General features: G+C 40.8%; 2 protein-coding genes across 3 annotated transcripts in view; one reads left to right on the top strand and one right to left on the bottom strand.

The window, feature by feature from the left end:
* The first annotated feature begins 249 nt into the window (after positions 1-249).
* Positions 250-4,240, top strand: DNAJC19 (DnaJ heat shock protein family (Hsp40) member C19). The gene is made up of 6 exons (XM_083868918.1): positions 250-300; positions 650-701; positions 980-1,053; positions 1,404-1,480; positions 2,352-2,422; positions 3,676-4,240. Exons 1-6 carry the CDS (start codon positions 298-300, stop codon positions 3,744-3,746), a joined length of 348 nt encoding a protein of 115 aa, XP_083725044.1. The 5' UTR covers positions 250-297; the 3' UTR covers positions 3,747-4,240.
* A 1,433-nt stretch (positions 4,241-5,673) lies between these two features.
* The window catches only part of FXR1 (FMR1 autosomal homolog 1), a 34,149-nt gene continuing 21,032 nt past the window's right edge, over positions 5,674-18,790 (bottom strand). The window contains exons 9-17 of one of the 2 annotated variants that reach the window (XM_083868915.1): positions 17,521-17,599; positions 15,147-15,256; positions 14,449-14,535; positions 13,502-13,709; positions 11,716-11,919; positions 10,819-11,019; positions 9,984-10,064; positions 7,561-7,652; positions 5,674-6,693 (exon numbers count right to left, since the gene is read on the bottom strand). In XM_083868915.1, the coding sequence (XP_083725041.1) occupies positions 6,523-6,693; positions 7,561-7,652; positions 9,984-10,064; positions 10,819-11,019; positions 11,716-11,919; positions 13,502-13,709; positions 14,449-14,535; positions 15,147-15,256; positions 17,521-17,599 (1,233 nt within the window). In that variant the 3' untranslated portion in view covers positions 5,674-6,522. The remainder of the gene's footprint in view (positions 6,694-7,560; positions 7,653-9,983; positions 10,065-10,818; positions 11,020-11,715; positions 11,920-13,501; positions 13,710-14,448; positions 14,536-15,146; positions 15,257-17,520; positions 17,600-18,790) is intronic. The other variant, XM_083868916.1, reaches the window with a different exon arrangement.

Below are 18,790 nucleotides of genomic sequence, written 5' to 3'. Positions count from 1 at the left end.
CTTGTCCCCGCCCCTCAGGCCCTGTCCCCGCCCCCTCAGAGCATGTCCCCGCCCCTCAGAGCATGTCCCCGCCCCTCAGGCCATGTCCCCGCCCCTCAGGCCATGTCCCCGCCCCTCAGATTCTGTCCCCGCCCCTCAGGCTCTGTCCCCGCCCCGTCCCCTCAGGCCCCGCCCCGTCCCCTCAGGCCCCGCCCATTCCCGGGCGGTTCCCGGCGCCGTTCCCGCCCCGCGCTTTACGGCAGCGGCCGCGGTTTGCGGCGGTTGTGGCGGCCGTGCCGGGCCGCGCTGGGGGCGGACATGGTGAGTGAGGGGCGCTGGTCGTGCCCGCCCCGGCGGCTCCCGAGGGCCGCGGGCTCGGCTCGGCCTTGGCCGGGGAGTGAGGGCCCCGCAGAGGCCGCTGGCTCCGCTCTCGGCCCCGCGGTGAAGGCGGCGCCGCCGGGCCGGGTTCCCTTCGCCCCGCGCCGCCCGGGGCTCCCCGCCCCGCTGCCCTCGCCGTGTCCCCGGCGCGCCGAGCCCCGGGCTGAGCGTGTGGCGCCCGCCGTGCCGTGTCGGGCCGGTGGGGCGTGCCCGGCCCGCTGTGCGCGCTGCCGGCGGGGCTGCTGCCCTCGCCCTTCGGTCGGCAAACGCTGTGTGTGTTGTTCCCCTGCAGGCCAGCACGATGGTGGCGGTCGGCCTGGCCATAGCGGCAGCCGGATTCGCAGGTGTGTGGGGTCGGGCGGACTCTGAGCAGCCGGCTGTGCCTGCACACCCCGCTGTACTTACCCGTGCTGCAGGGCTCATCTCAAGGTAGCTTAATAGGACGCTCTTTTGGGAGAGTCTGTATTAATGGCTGTAATTAAAAAGAAGGTGCAAGTTCTTGCTGTTTTGTGCCCCAAAAATGTTTATTCCACGCTCTGCTCCGCAAGTTACTAGTTGCACTGAATTTTGCTAAATATTCATGGAACTATATTTAACCTCAGTCAACACTGGTCTCTTGAAGGTCGCTATGCAGTGAAAGCTTTGAAGCATATGGAGCCCCAGGTAAAACAAGCCCTTCAAAACCTACCAAAAGCTGTAAGTTCTTTTTTTATCAGTTGCATCTTTTTATTTAAAACTTTACTTGGTGGGATAATTACAGACTGTTGTCTCTGTATACCATTGCTGTGTTTTCTCCTGTATTTTGTCAGTAACAATTAATTGCAACAATTCTGTTGGTGATTGTCTAATACAGAACTTGTTTGGGTAAATTTAAGTAATTATTTAAATAATTATGCTCTACTTCAACTGAATTTCTTATTACAAGTGAGAAAAAGTTTTGCTATTTTTACAGACTAAAAGCTCAGCAGCTACTAAAGCAATAATGACTCATTTTAACTGATACTTAGAAATTAGTGTGTTTTAAACTAATACATTTTCTTTTTCAGGGCTTCAATGGTTATTACAGAGGTGGATTTGAACCCAAAATGACTAAACGAGAAGCAGCTTTAATACTGGGAGTGAGGTAAAGGAAACTGATCAGAAATGAAAGGTGGACACAGGTAGTGGTGTCTGCTCACAGCTGGCCTTGTTTGGAAGGGTTGACATCCAATGGCAACATCCCCTGGGATATCCCTGCCAGGTCAGGAGATAGGAAGTGGCTGTTCAAGACTTCCTGTGCTTTTTGGGGGTTCTTTGCCGCACTTCAGCTTGGTTGAAGCTGATTCTGTGTGGACTTCAGACACCTGCAATTCCCTTGCACATTCCAAAGCCACATGTGGTCCAATTAAGCCATTTCAGGAAGCCTTGGGGCTCACCTGGCGTGAGGAACAGAATTCTGTTGTTACCTTGTGGTTCCTGTCAGTGCTGAGGAGTTTCAGGTGGATGCAAACCCACTTCTATTTTCTGGAATAAATTCATCACTTGTGGAACATTGTAGCTCTGACCATGGTGGCAGCCCCTGCCAAAGCACTTAGGGCCAAATATACACAAATCTGTCACATAAGAACTTTTAACTGTGAAGTTCTTTGGGATTCTGTGGTGTTTTGGTGGTTTTTTTTACTTTAATAAATCAAGCAAATTCTTTTAGGAAATTTGCCCAAACGGCCTTTAGGAAGTTTTTCCAGTAAAAATGTTACAACGTAGTTCTGTTTCTTTTTAACTGTGTGGATGACCCCCACCCCATTAGACTGCTGTAGCATGTCTTTTTCAGCATTCAGTGTTTTGGAAAAGCCCTGAAATGCCTCTCCAGGATTTAGACACTACATATCAGTGGTAGGAAAACACACATTAGCTAGAGAATTTAGGGGTAAGACAGTACTCACATGTTCTCCAACACCACATATGAAGAATTTCATGAAGATCCCTTAAAATCAGCTTTCCTCTCTTTTTCAAAGCCCTACAGCCAACAGAAATAAAATTAGAGAAGCTCATAGACGGATCATGCTTCTGAATCATCCAGATAAAGGTAAGGAAATTAAGTTGATTAGTTAATATATGTTTTTAACACAGATGAATAGAATTGTGTAGGGAGGAAGTGAGTGATACATAACCACCTCAGCTACTAAAAAACCCACAGAAAATGGAGTGAAAACAAATCTTAGGATGCCTTAATCCACGTGGGTCTAGAGCATATTTCTGTGTGTGAATGTTTTAAAAGCAAGCAGACAGATCCAGCAGGTCAGTTGTCAGCTGCTCTGTCTTCTGTGAATACCAGGTTAGAATATGATTTGTTAAAATGAGACTTAAAATCGCTTTAATTTTAGATGAAAACCCAGAGTACCCTTGTGTGTGTTATATATATCACTTGTAAGTTCATGTGAATGCCTCCAGAGTTCACCATAAATGGCAAATACTGAGCCTTCTACAGCTGCTGGAGACATTAAATTATGAAATATTCCTGTTAGTGGTACTCTGAAGGCTCAGAATCTAGTTATGCTCAAAGTTAGTAACTCAGGGCATCTTCACCTATTCTAAATTCTGTTCAGTGAGTCAGAATCATGTGTTGGTGTTTGACATTTAACTTCTTAATCATTGCTTAAAAGGCAAAATGGCTTCCTTTAAAGTGACTGTTGAATTCCTTACTTTTCTGCACCAAAAAATCCATGAGGATTATTTGTCCTTTCGTAGATACTATCAAGTGAAAGTTACTTTCAAAATTAACCTTACTGAATATATGCAGAAGCTAAAAATAGCAGTTTGTGTTGTACATGACCTAAACACATTAATCAAATAGAACATTATAGTTCAATTAATGTTATATATATGCTACCAACAGAGTCATTCTATCTCATGGCTTTAAGTGTTGGTGCATTTTACTGTGGATTCTGTCTCAGTCTCCCTGAGTAATTTTTTGCTGTTTGAAAACTTAACTGGTCCCTTGGTACAGCAGCACTTTATGCTGGGCAGGGTTATCTGCAGAGCTGTTAGTTCTGTGCCCGTATTCACCACAGACTGTGCCAAATCAGTGGTGACCAACTCATTTATCACTGACAAAACTGGAGGAAAGAAACACTCCAGTAAAATAAAAGCAGCCTAACAGGAATGAGTGGTCTGAGCTCCTGCAGTGACTGAGTGAACTCGGGTACCTTCTGTCATATCCAGTTTGTTCAACTGGCAGAAACTCAGACCACACTCTTTTCCTGTGTCCTGTGGCATTATTGTCAACAAAGAAGACAAATGTTGGGTTTTTTCCATCTGATTTGAGGTTCTTTCTTCTAGGTGGATCTCCATATGTAGCAGCCAAAATCAATGAAGCTAAGGATCTACTAGAAGACCAGGCTAAAAAATGAATGAGAAAGAAAATCACTCATTCAGAGGGTTTGTCTCTGCAAATGATTATTTTTGATAAATGGATTAAGAAGTTCTAATGTCAGTCTTTGACTTAATATAAATGAAGCTGGAAATACAAATCCAGGGTTACTTCCCTCCCCACTTGGTCTCTTTTTTTTGAGATATGTGAGGGAGTGAAGTTTAATGATTTTTTTCATAGCTGCTCTTAATTAAACAGCAAAATCTGCCACTCAGAACTTTTTTCGGTGCTTGAGAGCAGAAACACGGTGTGGCCAGTGTGTGTTACCAGGCACAGGTAACTGCGCTGTTACTAATTTCTGCTGAACTGGCCCTGTTTAAAGTTCACGCTGCTGCTCTTCCATCTGCTAAAATTAGCACACTGAACCTGTTTGGAAAGGGGGTGGAAAAACCAAGAGGATTTATTGGAGGGGAGGAACTGGGAGAGATGTGTGGTTGTCTCTGCCTGGAGAAATAAAGCACAGGAAACAATGTACTCCCTTGTCCTTGCCTTGTGAAAAACAAGGTTGGTTAAGTGTTACTGATGGATCTGGAATGTCCCAGATTTTTTAGTATTTAGTTTTAGTTTTGGCAGGTTTTAATAGCATTTAATAAATTCCATATTTGTAATGGAAGTCCTGTAATTTTATACGTTATTGTACATTACAAAGCCAGAGCTCACAGAGACAGGTTTGCATTTATGGTGATTAGGAAAAGGGATCTCTTTACATCAGTCACTGGTACCTGATCTGGATTTGTGTTCTGTGGAGCCTCTCACATACAGCAACTTGTGAGGATCTCAGCTGGGCCAGGAAGCTCTGTCCTACTCCAAGAATCTTCTCAGTGTTTCTGCCACTACAGGAAAACACTGCACAGCACTTGTGGGAGATAATGCCCACCTGGTCATAAACAGTGGGGTTGAAGGCTTCCACTCCCACAACCTGGACTTGGGAGTGCTGCTGGAAGCATCTCATCCTGTGGGTGCTGCCTGCTGTGCCACAGCATTGCTGTGGACGAGTTCTGGGCTGTTCAGGAAGATTAAAACAGCAGGCTTGAGTTAGGTGCCTTTAGGAGAAGGATCAAACAGGTAACGTTACAATCTCTCCAGAAAGGCAGTAATTTTGCTCTGCTACAGCATTTAAAGCAGAGTGAAGGACAACTGGAACACCACCATGCACAGTTCTGGAGTCAGCACATGCCAAGCCATGTGCAGAATGTTTCTGTCCTTTAATATTTCCCAGCCAAATACTACTGAATTATTAAACATAGCTTTTTTTTTTTAATTTTCTCCGCTCCAGTGCCTGCCCCATCAGCTGTGATACTTGTCCACACTTCAGTTACACCGTTTAACTGGGTGTGTTCTCCCAGGGGGAAGGTTGTTGCTGAGTGTCCAACAATGAAGTCTATGACAAAGTGCACACACAGTGCTCGTGACAGCTTGGCTGTGGCTCTCAGGTGGAGCAGCTGGTTTAGAACTCTTGGTTTTGTCCTTCTGGCAAAATCAGGCAAGACAGTTTTTTCATTCATGTCAGTACAACGTCAGTGTTGCCCTTTGCCCCTGACTTCTTACACCTTCTTGCTGCCCAAATGGTTTTCCACACCTGTTCTGTGCTTCCTTGCTCTGGCTCACGTACCTGGACTAATGGGGGGGCGCCCTGCTTCACCTTGTCAGAAACTACATCTGCATTAATTCCTATATATGTTAGTCAGGTTATACAGTTCTCCAAGATAAGGAGTCTGGTTTTAGACTTGGTAACTGATGTTTGACATCATGGCCTTAACAAAAGGAAGATCAGCATGTTAGAAACTCTTATGAAAAAGAGTTTGAGGTTCAAGCTGCCTCACAAGTAGGTTTCTATTGTTATTTAACAGCTTGAAAACCTTAAAAGTCAATAGTAATTTAAATTTCTGATAGAAACAGTCAACAGATGGAAGATCAAAGTTTATTTTCTTTTACTACCAGCATACAAAAAAAACATATTGCACATCAAACAACCAAAACAAAAATAAAAATACTCTACTAAGGACTAACATATGTAGTTTATACAGAATAAACTTTCTGGAAATTGATCTTTTCAGTAGTTCAGGTTATGTCTTAATGGACATGACTAATTCAGCTTAGTGTTAACTAAAGCTATGTTTGATTTTTAAATACTGTACAGTTTAATAAATAAACCAAACAAAGCCTCAATGTAGAACAGTCACTGCCAATGTCACCCAGTATCCCTGCAGATTATGAGAATTTAACAAATGCATTCCAGTGGTCTGCAGATTTTTTCCTCTACATACAGCATTTAAAAAACATGTATTAAAACAGACCAGTTTCCAGACTAAACTAATGGAGAAATTACATTTCAGTGCAAAATATTTTAGACTGCATTTCTTTCTAGTATTCCTCAGGTGAAGAAGTGGTTGCATATTATTAAAAATGTAACAAAAGCAGCTAATGCTTTCATAAAGAGTATTATGTTAGGGATCCCCCTCACATCTTTGCCGTATTTTGAAAACAAAATAACATTTCCTATAGCCAGCAATTTTGTTTATTTAAATGTTACATATACTATCTCAAGGCACATCTGATGATATATTTATAACACAGTAGGTGTCAAAGTATGTTTAACATATGATTTCTCCAGGATCCCTCCCCTTTCTGTATTCCAAAATGGAGGAACTGAAAGTGCGGTGTCAAGACTGGCGATCCATATTCTATCTTTGGCAAGCTTATACAAGCACTATTTTAAATGTAATGTAAAAGAACTGTAAACTAGGAACTTCAGTTTATGAAACACCATTCAGCACTGCTTCTTCCTGATTATTTCCATCCTCCTGAACAGTGACTTTCTTTTCATCAGGGCTGTGCTGTAGTTTAGAAGGCTCATCCCCAGAGGTGGTGGCAGGACCATTCACTGCCTTTTCAGAAGGGCTGTTCTCGTCAATCGCATCTTTTGCCTTGCAAAAACAAAAACGGGAGTATTAAAAATTCCATAACAATACAGAGTGTAATCTCAGTTTCCTCTGGCTCATGCAGCACCTTTGCAAGAGGGAACACCTCTTGTTTGTCTGTGCCTGTATCCTGCCACTTAAAGCATCTGATCACTCACCTTGTCCTTTATGGGATACCCCTGATCACCCACTTTGATGAAATCCTGCCAACTTCACCCCAGGACTGCACACCCCCAGCAACCCACAATGATTATTTATTTCTATTTGTCTAAGCCCATGAAGGAGTTTACTGAAAGACTGAGCTTTACATCCCTTTTGCAGCCTACAGCAAGATTACATTTTGTTAATGCATCTTTCTTACATAACTTGTGGCAATACACTGGCACTTTACTAGAAGTAAAGAAATTCTGCTTTATTCAGTTCTGGTTATTTTTCAGGATAATGTAATGCCATTCTGATCCTTTTAAGGAAAAAGGATCAAAAACATACAATCTTTGTAAAACCAATTCCTTCTAAAATAGTTTATACAAGTCACTAAAAATGCCACACAGTGTCCTCTATCCCTAAAGTGTTTTAAGGATTAGTTTTCAAGACTTACCACGGGCAATTTTCACATTTTATTACATAATGCAACATTACTAAGTGTAGTATTTTAAAAGGTGAACAGACTTAATTTGGTCCCTAAAATCTGCAACAACAGTCTACAAATCACTGTAAATTCTCTTTAGTCCATGCCCTTTTTGCTTTCTATGATTTGTTCTTGAACTCAAATGCATTTGTAGTTGAATGAGGGCAAGCTAACTGAAGCCTTCATTCCTTTACTGTTCTGTTGCAAGGAAGGAGAAAAAAGGAAATGCACAAAAAAAATCTTACCGTTTCTTTCTTGGTTTTGGCTACTGTCTCCTTTGGAGGGTTTCTCTGTCTACTTTGAGATTCAGCTCGTGATATATAATCAGCTACTGTTACTGTTCAAGGAAAAAAATCACAGTGATGCTCACATCAGCAGTCAATTCAGCATGAACCTTCAAGTCTTTCTGCACAAGTTATGCTCTAACTGGGAGACATCTCACAAAAGGCCTTCACACTTACAGGTTATCAACCACACAGCAAGGATCAATTTGTTTCTGTTGTTAAGAATAATTTTCACTAAAATCAGTGGTAACAATGATTTGAAGGTGGACTCTTAATAAAACCAATTTTGGTCAAATTGCAAAATTTATTGGAGAAGGGCTTTCTGTACTAAGTTTAAAGAGATTTGGCTGCAGACTCTAACTATAGACTGTGTGTGTCACTGGGGTTTTATCAGCTGAACAGTGAAGAATTTCACACTAATGAAATTGAAATTAAGACAGTTCAACAGTGCCCAGAACTGGGGTGGTTCAGAGCCTGGAATCACTCTGGATGATGTGGGAGCAAATCTTTGGTGTGTCACAAAGCAACTGAGGAGGGAACTTGCCCTCCTGGAGGTCCTGGGAGTGCCACCAGCACTGTCCCTGCTGTGGGGTGTGTGGACACAGGCAGTGCTGCTGGAGCCAGCCCAGCCCAGGGCAGCACAGCCGTGTCTGTGCTGGTACAGCTGCACTCACTGGGGACAGCCAGGGCTTCTCTGAGCTCTCCTCATCACATGTTCTGTAGCCTGCTTTTGTCTGATCCTGCCCTCTTGTAACCACCCCAAGACTCAGTCCTATCCTTAGAACACAGAGTACTGCAACTTCAAATATACACTTGTATCTCTGAGGAGCTACAGCACATTAGGGTTGGCAGACATTCCTACTGAACTGAACAGTCATTTATATTTAGTGTATCAGGTATTTAGGTGAGCTAGTTTTCTGGAATTAGGAATGACTGTATGAAATCCCAATCACGCCGTGAACTACAACAGATTAATTTTCTTTATAGTGACTGGACTTCTTACATCTGGGTCCTTCCAGAACTGTGAAGGCCAAAGGAGTTTCTGCACAAGTACTTTTTCTTTAAAATGAGGTTTTGTACCCAACCCCTCTAATATTAGTAAACAGGAAGCATGTTTCATGCACACAGTGCATTCTTAATATTCCTCTATGAATAGGGCACCATAACATACAGCAATGTACATCAAATGATACAGCTAAATGACTGAAATACAGTGGTTGGCATGGGAGGGGGAAGAAGGGAGGAGCTCCTTCTGCCTTAATTTCATTCACACTTACTAGGTATTTATGAAGACTTTAAATTATTACAGCATTTTAACAAAGATGTCATAGAAATCTTGTTTGGGAAACTTAGTTATGCTCTTAGAATACTTAGAATTTAGAAGAATTCCCATGGTTTTCTAGAAATTACTAACATTCCTTTACATTGATGGCTGAGATAAGTAAAAGCTGAATTCCTTTTCACTTTTTCTGCCCCTTTACAAAACTGTATCACTGCTACAAAACTGGAATGTTGAGAAGAAATGTGTGGGTTTGAGGTTTTTTTAGGAGGGTGGGGTGTGACTTATCCCTTCCCCCAAGTTTTAGCGCAATAGAACAACTTTTTTCTTCTTAATCAAATGTTGTATGAGCACCACAGATACAAGAAAGACAATTATGGGTGAAATTTTGAACCTGTCAATCTAGAAGACCTTCTGTTACTACCCTGTGCCATGTATGTACAAGCATTTTCTTAACAGGGCATTGTATTGATAATTAGCCAGTTCACCTTTAACATTTCAAGTGTTAGTACACACAAAAGAAATGCAACAAGCCACAACAACAAAAAATTGGAAACATGCAATTTCACTTAAATTCCTCCTCCTTCCCACCCTCAATTTGCAGATGACTTAAACTATTCCCAACAGCCAAGGACTGAGAGCAGCAGTGTGATGCAGCTGTGGGGCTGGCAAACCCCACGTGAGTTCCCTCACTGAGCTCTGCCAGGACCCACATCCTGCCCCTCCAACACTGCTGCTCAGCCAGTGCTGAAAAGGTTGTGTCCCAGTCAGTGCAAGCGCACAGATGCAGTGAGTGCAGACCATGAACCTTCATGTTTGTCGTGATCCTGGACCACAGAACTCAACAGCACTTTGGCCATTGACTTCAGTGAGAACTGGATCAGAAGCGTAACTTGTATGTCCAAGCAAAAAGTTAGACATCAATTAGTTTCATTAGACAGATTTTAGAAGTTTTCCTAGTAGAAGAAATGTCTTTCATCTTGATCTAGTAGTCTTATTAGTTATTGAGTAACCTTTTGATATTATGCAGCTCTATGTAAAACAGCAGACACAACATTCTCTCATGCTTTTGACCTGAGATTACCCACAGCTCCACTCGAATTACCTGGCTGTCTATCTTCTGCCTGACCCCTGAAGCGACGCCTGCGGCTACGATTGCGTCGCTGGGGTTTTTTGTCACTATCATCTGCAATTGCAAAGTTTATAATGAACTATTTCTGATCATAAAATAAATAAAGTCTTCAGCAGTTTCAGCATGGGGCATTTAAAATGGCTTCTGTTAAAGACAGAGACTAAGTAAGACAGAAAAGCTAAAAGAAAATTTTATACTGAAAGCATACACAGTAACACAAAAGCTAGATTTTACTTTTTGTTCTTGGTTCATTAAAACATTTAGGCACGTACTTAATGACCTCAGATTTCATTTATTAAGTAACCATACGTCAAATTTTAGCAACATAGCCCAGATTCTTTTTTTTTTTTTCTACATTATGCAACAGATTGTATTCTCATCCCAGTGAGTATCAAGAGAATTTACTGAAGGAAAGTTCTTAAGTAGAAGCTGGATAGAGACAAATTAACAGCCACTTAAGGAGCTTTCCCACACCAAGACTGAGGTTACCAAGGACAAAACAGAACATTGATCTGACAGTACTGTTTCTATCAAAGCAGCAGTACCAATGGGAAACAACAAGTCAAGTCTTTGGTGTCTCCATCAGACAGTTTTTACAAAAAAGGCACATGAAAAGGCTAGTGGAGCTCAGTAAACAGAAGATTCCGTGGCACTGCCACGGAGGGAGTCTTTCTTTAATCAGACGACAACCTTGAACACAACAACAATTTGTCACTTACAGAAACAAACAAGGGCTTCACTACACTTACAGGGACAACACATTTTTTTCTTAGCTTGCTCTGGGACTACCATCCAACCATTTACATACCTAAACCATTCTCATTAACAGAGGCTGTATCAGACTCTGTCATTCCATCCATAAGAACAGCATCTTCATCAGTCCTCCGCCGGCGTGACCTCCTGCGGCGGTTGCTGCTGTGGTGGGACTCGCTGGCGTCCGTGTCCACGGTCTGGTCTGACTCCGTGTTATCCAGCAAGCTGTAAGGGTTGCTGTCCGGGTCTTTAAGCACTAAAGAAACACAAAGTGGCAATCTAAGATACTGTGGAGAGGTGTAACCATCTCCAGGCTGACTTACAGCTGGCTCTGAAAGTTTCAAACTACAAAGCAACCTTAAGCCGAGGTGTAACACACAGAGCTGCAGTATCTGATCTGGAACTGGATCCTCTGACTCTAACCCAACAGTAACAATTCTGGGGCACCACAACAGCCCAATCTGCACTTGCACTATTTCACCCCAAAGATTTCCAAGGAGACATTTAGAGACCTTTTACTCAAAACTGCTGAGTATATAAAACGCACCTTACACTTTCTGGTTCTGTGGTACTTCTGACACTTACAGTGTTGTATTAGCACTAGATTAGATTCCGATAAAACCTAACTTCCAGTCAGTGATTTCTTCTTTCATTCTGTATCTAAACATAAGCTTATCTCAGAAGGCTGCTATAGGCAACACACCAAAGATCTACCAACTTTGCTAATAACATTATTATGTGTGAGCAGTAGAGGAAGGAAATTAAGATCACTATGCATAGAAAATAAATGAAAATCTAAAACACGCTGTATGACACAGCTACCACACAACTGCACTGAAATCCCAAGGTATTAAGATTGTACTGTAAGAATGGAGCATTTTAAAAGAGTAAGCAGTTATACAGAACAGTGCCAGAAGAAAATCTCAATCAAACTCCATTTGGAAGACTGTACCAGAGCTAATGGATGACTTTCCACCACGAGGTCCCCCACGCCCACGACCTCCAGACACGCTACGTCCTCGTCCCCCAGGACGCCGTCTGTTGTCACGTTGGTGCCTGCTCTCCCTGTCATCTTCTCCTGCCAAGGACCAGTCACTAAGTTCATCTTTCCTCTCAGATTCTGTTTCAGAGGGATTAGAGAGCTCGGAGTTTGTACCTTGTATGAGAAGGAAAAGAAAATTGGAAATTAATATGAATTTGGGGATTATATTCTGGTTTCATATCCTCACAGAACTATTCCAGCCAGCACATATGTACATACGTTATTTTTAACAATATAATGCATAAATACATATATACATAAATACTAATATACACACAAGTATACAATCATAGATATATTTTAATATTTATATATACTCGTATATAAAAATATATGCACAAATAAAATATAGATCAGAAGTTACTTAAGTAAGATTCTCAATTTAAGTTTGTTTGTACTAACATGTGAAGAAAGGGCTGAAAGATGACCAAATCTGTAATTTCTGTACACAGATAAACCAAGGATTTAGCAGCATTTCCTCTCTTTGTCTACACACTGCAGGCATTTGGTGCAGTTTCTAGGCAACTTCTCTGAAATTCCCAAGGACAACTTTGCCACCTTATAGCTGATGGCTGTTGCTAAGCAACCCCTTCTGGATGCCGTAATGCTGCTCGAACAATTTCAGTGTTTGTATCAAACAGCATCCATAACACCCAGCCATCTCTGAGCACCCAAACCCACAGAGCTTTTTGCCTTTTACTACCTGAAAACCCAACATCTATTATTCATTTCAGGTATCCAGGAACTCCCTTTTCTACTCAGTTTGGAATATAAAGTTTTAGACCCATATGGGTTAAATGTGATTCTTGCCATTTTGGGAGGAAAAGAAATACTTTTAAGTTTTCCAAATCACAATACATATATAAGCAAAGCGAACAAGTTTCCTTACAGATTAGTCATTTCATTGGGAAATAATAAAAAAAATGAAGTTACAAACATCATCAGAATCAACACAACAAACACACTTGGCATGATCCAGGAAGCTATAGCCAGGGACAGACTGTAGAATCCAAAAGGTGTCTGATTTTTTAACAGAAATGAGCTACATGTAGATATCCAGAGTCATTTACTGTACTGAATAAATAATATTGTCCTCTGTGAAACATGTCTCTGCAGAAATGCAGTGTCTCCATTTGGACAAGCTGGGGATGCGTGCACCTGTCAGGAACTGAACAGTGCTTTTTAATTGAGAAATGCATCAGAATACCTCACTACACCTTAAAATAAATCCAGTTAGTTCCTGACCAAATTAAAAAACCCACGGGATTTTGTGCAGTCTCCATTTTAAATCATTTTGGTTGACTTCTCAGAAATACACTGCTAAGATGGCCATGATCACACACAAGCAATTTTTATGCTTCTCAATTAAAACAGATAATGATCATTTCAGATGTTTTTTTATTTGTGTCTCCTTAAAAGCATCTCTACCTCTCTTTACAGCTTTTGTGATGTCACTTACTGAATAACTAACACAGAAGGAACAAGGTATTTCCAGACCTCAGTTTGTTAATTTTTTTGGTTTTAAACTCAACGTCGAGACTGCAAATCTAACGAGGTATTTTGAATTATGAACAAAACAAAACAGCAATTCTGAATTCCAACCCTATCTTCACTCAAGTGTGTGTGTTTTTTGAACAGAAATGCAGAGAGAGTTTTGTGTTCCCAGGTATCCCGAGGCCTCGCCCAGGGCACTCACCGTAACCAGAGGTGTAATTGGGGCCCCGGCGGCCTCGGCCCCGCCCGCTGTAGGAGCGGGAGCCCTGCACTGAGGACAGGGTGCTCTCGTCAGTGGTGTAACCCTTCTCCTTCTCAGGAACACGAGTGGACGAAGGCCTGAAGCCCATCCCGATCTGGCGCAGCTGTTCATCGATTTGGAGCCTTTCCAGTCTTAGTTGTTCTACCTCCTACACACAACGAAGCAAAAATCATGGAAAAGGATTGCTGACAAATGTCCCTCACAAAACATCATCCCCCACCCAGTCATGTTGAAAATAATCATTTCTGTAGGAGAATTAACACCACCTGGAAGGTGACTACAAATAATGAAATTTAAGATGAGTTATCTCTGAGTTTCAGAAGAGATCTAAAAACTTTCACCACTATGCAGGAAACTTGGCTTCAAGACTACGACTACCTTTCTTAACTGCAGTTCAGCAATTTTTTTCCAATAAAATTTAGGGGGAAAAAAGAGCAAACTGATAGGGAACACAATTCAAACTCATTATTCTCTGTTAACATCATAAAGTAACCAAATCTAAACAGATAATTGTTCTAATACCACACTGTATTACTGTGCTCTATTAGAAATTCCATCCTACCCTAACAGAGCATTAACCTGAGAACAGGAGAACCCAAACACAGACAAAAAATTTTGTGTTAGTTCCCAAACGTCCCTTAAAGCCCTGTTTTTTACAGTCTGATTCTTTCTACCCCAACAGCACCAAGCAACCACGACAAGGTATTTACAGGCTCATGACATCCATGGGCAAGGGGTGGACTCAAGGCACCAAGCTTCAAATCCTCCAAATATACAGAGGAACAGTTTAACAATTGCAAATCCCACCAAAGCTGTTGCTCAAAACTTCTGTTCAATACTTCAACCCAAGTTTCCTGTACAGATTCCCCCTCCCGAAGCACACTCACCTTGAGATACGCGATGTGATATTCCAACAGAACTTGGACATTCCCAATGCTCTCTTTAGTACCAACAAATACAAAGGGTACCATTCCCTACAGGAACAAAGCATCAAAGCTTTTTATCAGAGAGAACACTATCATTGAAATAATGCTTTCTGTTTAAATTATATAAAGAGATCTGTTTTAAATTACCAAAGTGAGCTACACAAAGGCAGCAACTGAGCTTTCAGTTGCAAAGACATCTTGAAATAGCTCAGGCTGGGGTGCCAGCAGCAGCTTCAGACTGTGCAGCTTTCCCAACAACTGTTCTGGGGCTAAGGTAACCTGACATTCCATGCAACACATGCTGGGTGTATTTAGCACAGCAGGTGTATAGAAGCATCCAAAGTTTGCCAAGATTAAACCAACACTACAAGACCAAACACCTTTACAATCTTTTACCTTTTGTTCTTATCTATTTAAGATATGTGGACACTTTTAACACTACCAATCCCAAATTAGTTATGTAGCATAGGTACATATATGAGAAAGAGTAAAAAAAAACCTCTTACTTCAGCAGCAAAAATCTTCCTTGAATTACTTTATATGAAATCTACTGCAAGATGCCAGTTTAGAAATAGTGCTCTTTATATCCACAGGTTTTGAAATAAAACTGCGTTTGAAAATAAAAACCTAGTCACAGCAGGAAAAAATAAAGTACTTACGTCTTCACGAGGAAGCTTATTTTCATTGTCTCCTTCAATTCTCACCCTGACGACTCCAGACTTGTCTACAATCTCCTGAATCACTTTTCCATTTTTTCCAATAACTTTTCCTTCAGAGGGTAAGAATGGTTAATTTTGCACCCATGTGCAAAGTATTTTAACATGTTTATTGACATTTTATGCATAAAACTCCCAAAGAATACCCCACATTATTGCAGATAAAACGGGTAAAAAAATTATAAAATTAAACTCTCTCTATATGCAGAATGACAAGCAGTGACGAAGATCACCACTGCACACAGGCTACTAACAGAACCAAACCAAGAGTAAAATGCCACCAAGAGTTCTGCAAATTCTTATTTTAAATTTATGTGTCAATATTATTTGGACTCCCTGACTCTACATGTGCCTTCACTGAATCTTTCCTGACGTTTTAATAGGCTCATACATTTGTTGAAGAACCCTCTTAAAATTTTTTGCCTGTACAACAGACTTGTGTATGACCAGTAGTTTCCATATTACCTTTAAAATAGCTATTTTGAGATCACACATGGGATCCAAACCAAAAGGTTCTTCAGAACCTGTATGTTTATATCTCAAAAAAAAAAAAAAAAAAAAAAAAAAAAAAAAAAAAAAAAAAAAAGTGACCCCTTGGGTCTCTTACTAAAAGGCTTTAGCTCTTAGATTAAAGTCTTAGACTAAATGACAAACAAAAATATTTTTGTTAGTGGGAATTAACACAAATTTCTACATCTAAGAGCTCTTTAGCTCTGAGACATGGGAAGATTTCTTCCTCACAGCTAGATAGATACATGGCACTTAAGAATATTTATGTTTAAACTAGGAGCAAAGGAGGCAGAACAACTTAAAAAAAGGCAAAAGCCAGAACTGTGTGACAGAGTACTCCATAATGTTCTTTACAGCAAATATCAACATGATATAAAGTAATGTGCAAAAAATATTAAAAGTTTGTTTCCTTTCCTCTAACAGTTCAGCAGGTTTGGGTTTTTATCTTTCTGTACTGTAGTCATTGATGAGCTGTGTCTTCACTGAGTGTAGCCAAATATCTGTCTGATTATCTGCGTGCCCACAGGTGAAGTGGGCAGGACATTTGCCTTCACCAGAAACTTTAGGCACTGTAATTGTTAGCATTTGCTGTGATTTCTGCCCTGATTCTTGTATGAGATGCATCCACGTTAATGAATCCCCTCCAAATGCTTCTCAAAACTCAACTTGCAGAACATCAGGTTTAGCAAAATTCCCTGCGTTAATTAGATTTACTGAACAAGGCTGCAGAAAAAAATTTGTTCATATACAAACTAGTGATTAATTTGCTGAATGTTAAAATGAGCTTTAACATTAGGTAGATGAAAAAGCCATTAAGTTGCACTAGATACACAATTTGCACAAGTCATATTAAAAAAACCACCCAAATGAACAAATGAACCCCCATTACACCTTAATCTGGTCAAGTTCTAAAGCCTTGAAAGTCTAAGTTATAGGAGTTTGCACATGAATTATTTAAATTACGTAATTTATAATTAAATTAATCCAAGCCCCAAACCACAGCAGGTTAAAGCCCGGGTTTTAATTTCTCCTCTGGATACTCCAAGCTGTTCAATCAGATACAACATCTCCAACTTTAACACTGCCTCCATGCCCACACTGCCCACAAGCTGGGCATGGGGAGCAGGGAGCTGCCAGACTTGGGTAAAAAGCAGCATAAAGGAAGGAGAATGAGGGAAGAGGAAAAAAGCTCCCCATGAAGCCCCAGACTAGGGGAAGACATTTGTGTCTTCAAGTGGAACACAGTTAACCTCACACCTTTAGGTGGTTTTCAATACACAATCTACCAGACTATGCTACACCTTCATAAAGCTGCAACATGGAAAAATGTCTATTTTGAGACTGAGGCCAGGACCTATGAGCACTGCTGATTCATACAGGAGCTCACCAGCATCCAACCACCACCTGCGACAAACCTCAGCCCAGGAGGGAGCAGTACAGAAGTGTCTCAAATCATTCTTGCAACTCAGCTGGAGCATTCCCAGATTAAACTTTGGAACTTAGTTCCAGCACTTTTAAGAAGTCAATTTAGTAAAGATTTAGAATCTGAACTTCAAATATTACCGTTAAATTAGGTGGTACAAGTCTGTAATCAAGTTCAGTTTAAGTGCTAAAAACCTGACAAAGTATTATGCAGCAACAATATATCCAATTTCATAGTAATTCTGATACATATAGTTTTAAAAGATTAATCACTTTCTACTTAAATGGAGAAATCAAATATTGTACTGGCACCTAAATCCTCTTTGCAAAGATTATGATTAGGCTCCCTTTTCCCAACTTTTCAAGTTTTAGCAGTATTACATACCAACAAGATTTCTGGGAACTTGAATAAAATCCTCCACAAATTCCAAGTAACTTCTGGCCTTTTTTACTGCATCAGCAGTCTGGAAATAAATTTTAAAAAATAGAATTTATTTGTGAATACAGCAAGTTAAAAACAAAACCTTCTAGCAACAAATGCCAGTCTTCCAAATAAACTTATTTTCAAAAAGAGAAGAATAAAGACAAGATTAATCTAATTTTGAACTAAATCATAAAGGAGTAATTGAGTGAAATGCCCAGAGACAAAATTCAGTAGAAAAGCAAAGCATCAATCACGAATAAAACATTTCTTTTCATATTATTTCAAGATGTTTTGGGTTATCAAAATGGATGCCCCGTCCCTGGAAGGGCTCAAAGACCAGGCTGGACAGGGCTTTAGGTAAACACTGCAAGTGATTTTACAACCAGGGCACTCTCTTTCCAGAATGCTGGTTTCTGGCCACAGTTCATCTACAATGCTTTCCAAGATAGGACAGTGGCTCTGGTTACTGGGGAGAACTCCTGTAAATGCTCTCTTGCAGCTTTATTATTAAATGATGGCAATCAACTGAGTTAATTGGGATGCTGAAACAAGAAACAAAGCTTCAAATTAGCAATAGCAGAAGTGAAGCATTAAGGAAAGAATATCAGCGTCTAGTCAGTAACAACAGCTTAAGAGCGTAATTTCTGTTTTACACTAATGCCTCAGCCCTTTATCTGTCATTTTTAGGCAACACACAAGAGTACCACCAGCTCCTGTACCTTTTAATCAAATCAGGCAAATCCTAGAAGAAAATGTATAAACCTCTACTTCTGGCAGAGGTCAAAATGATGGCAAAAGAAACATGGACAAATTGGATTTCAAGATAATGAAAGCAGTGATCAAGCACAAGAAACAGATGAGCAGGAAGCCACTGTGAGGAGCAGAGGTTATGCTGCATTGGCAGGGCAACCACTCAAATGATATAACACACACTAGCAATTCTTCATCCTCAAGGAATTCTACAAAGAGACACAATTAAGCAAAGAGTTCCTGCCTCAGGTATGCTAATCAATTCCTTCCCAAACAAGGATGAAGGAACAGTGAATGCACTCACAGAAGCAGAGACAGGACAAGGAAATACACAACTGCCAGAGCTGCAGCTCCCCAGTGCACTGAGAAGCCTCTCTACACTTGTCACAAGCACTCAGGATTTTTATGTGAGTACAACCTGTGTAACTCACACACACCCCAACATGAGTGAGCACATAAAGCTGACTCAGACAAGGTATTC

Source organism: Zosterops lateralis (genome assembly GCF_965231275.1).
Source record: "Zosterops lateralis genome assembly, chromosome: 10".
Lineage (NCBI taxonomy): Eukaryota > Metazoa > Chordata > Aves > Passeriformes > Zosteropidae > Zosterops > Zosterops lateralis.
This window is presented reverse-complemented; position numbering and strand designations above follow the sequence as displayed.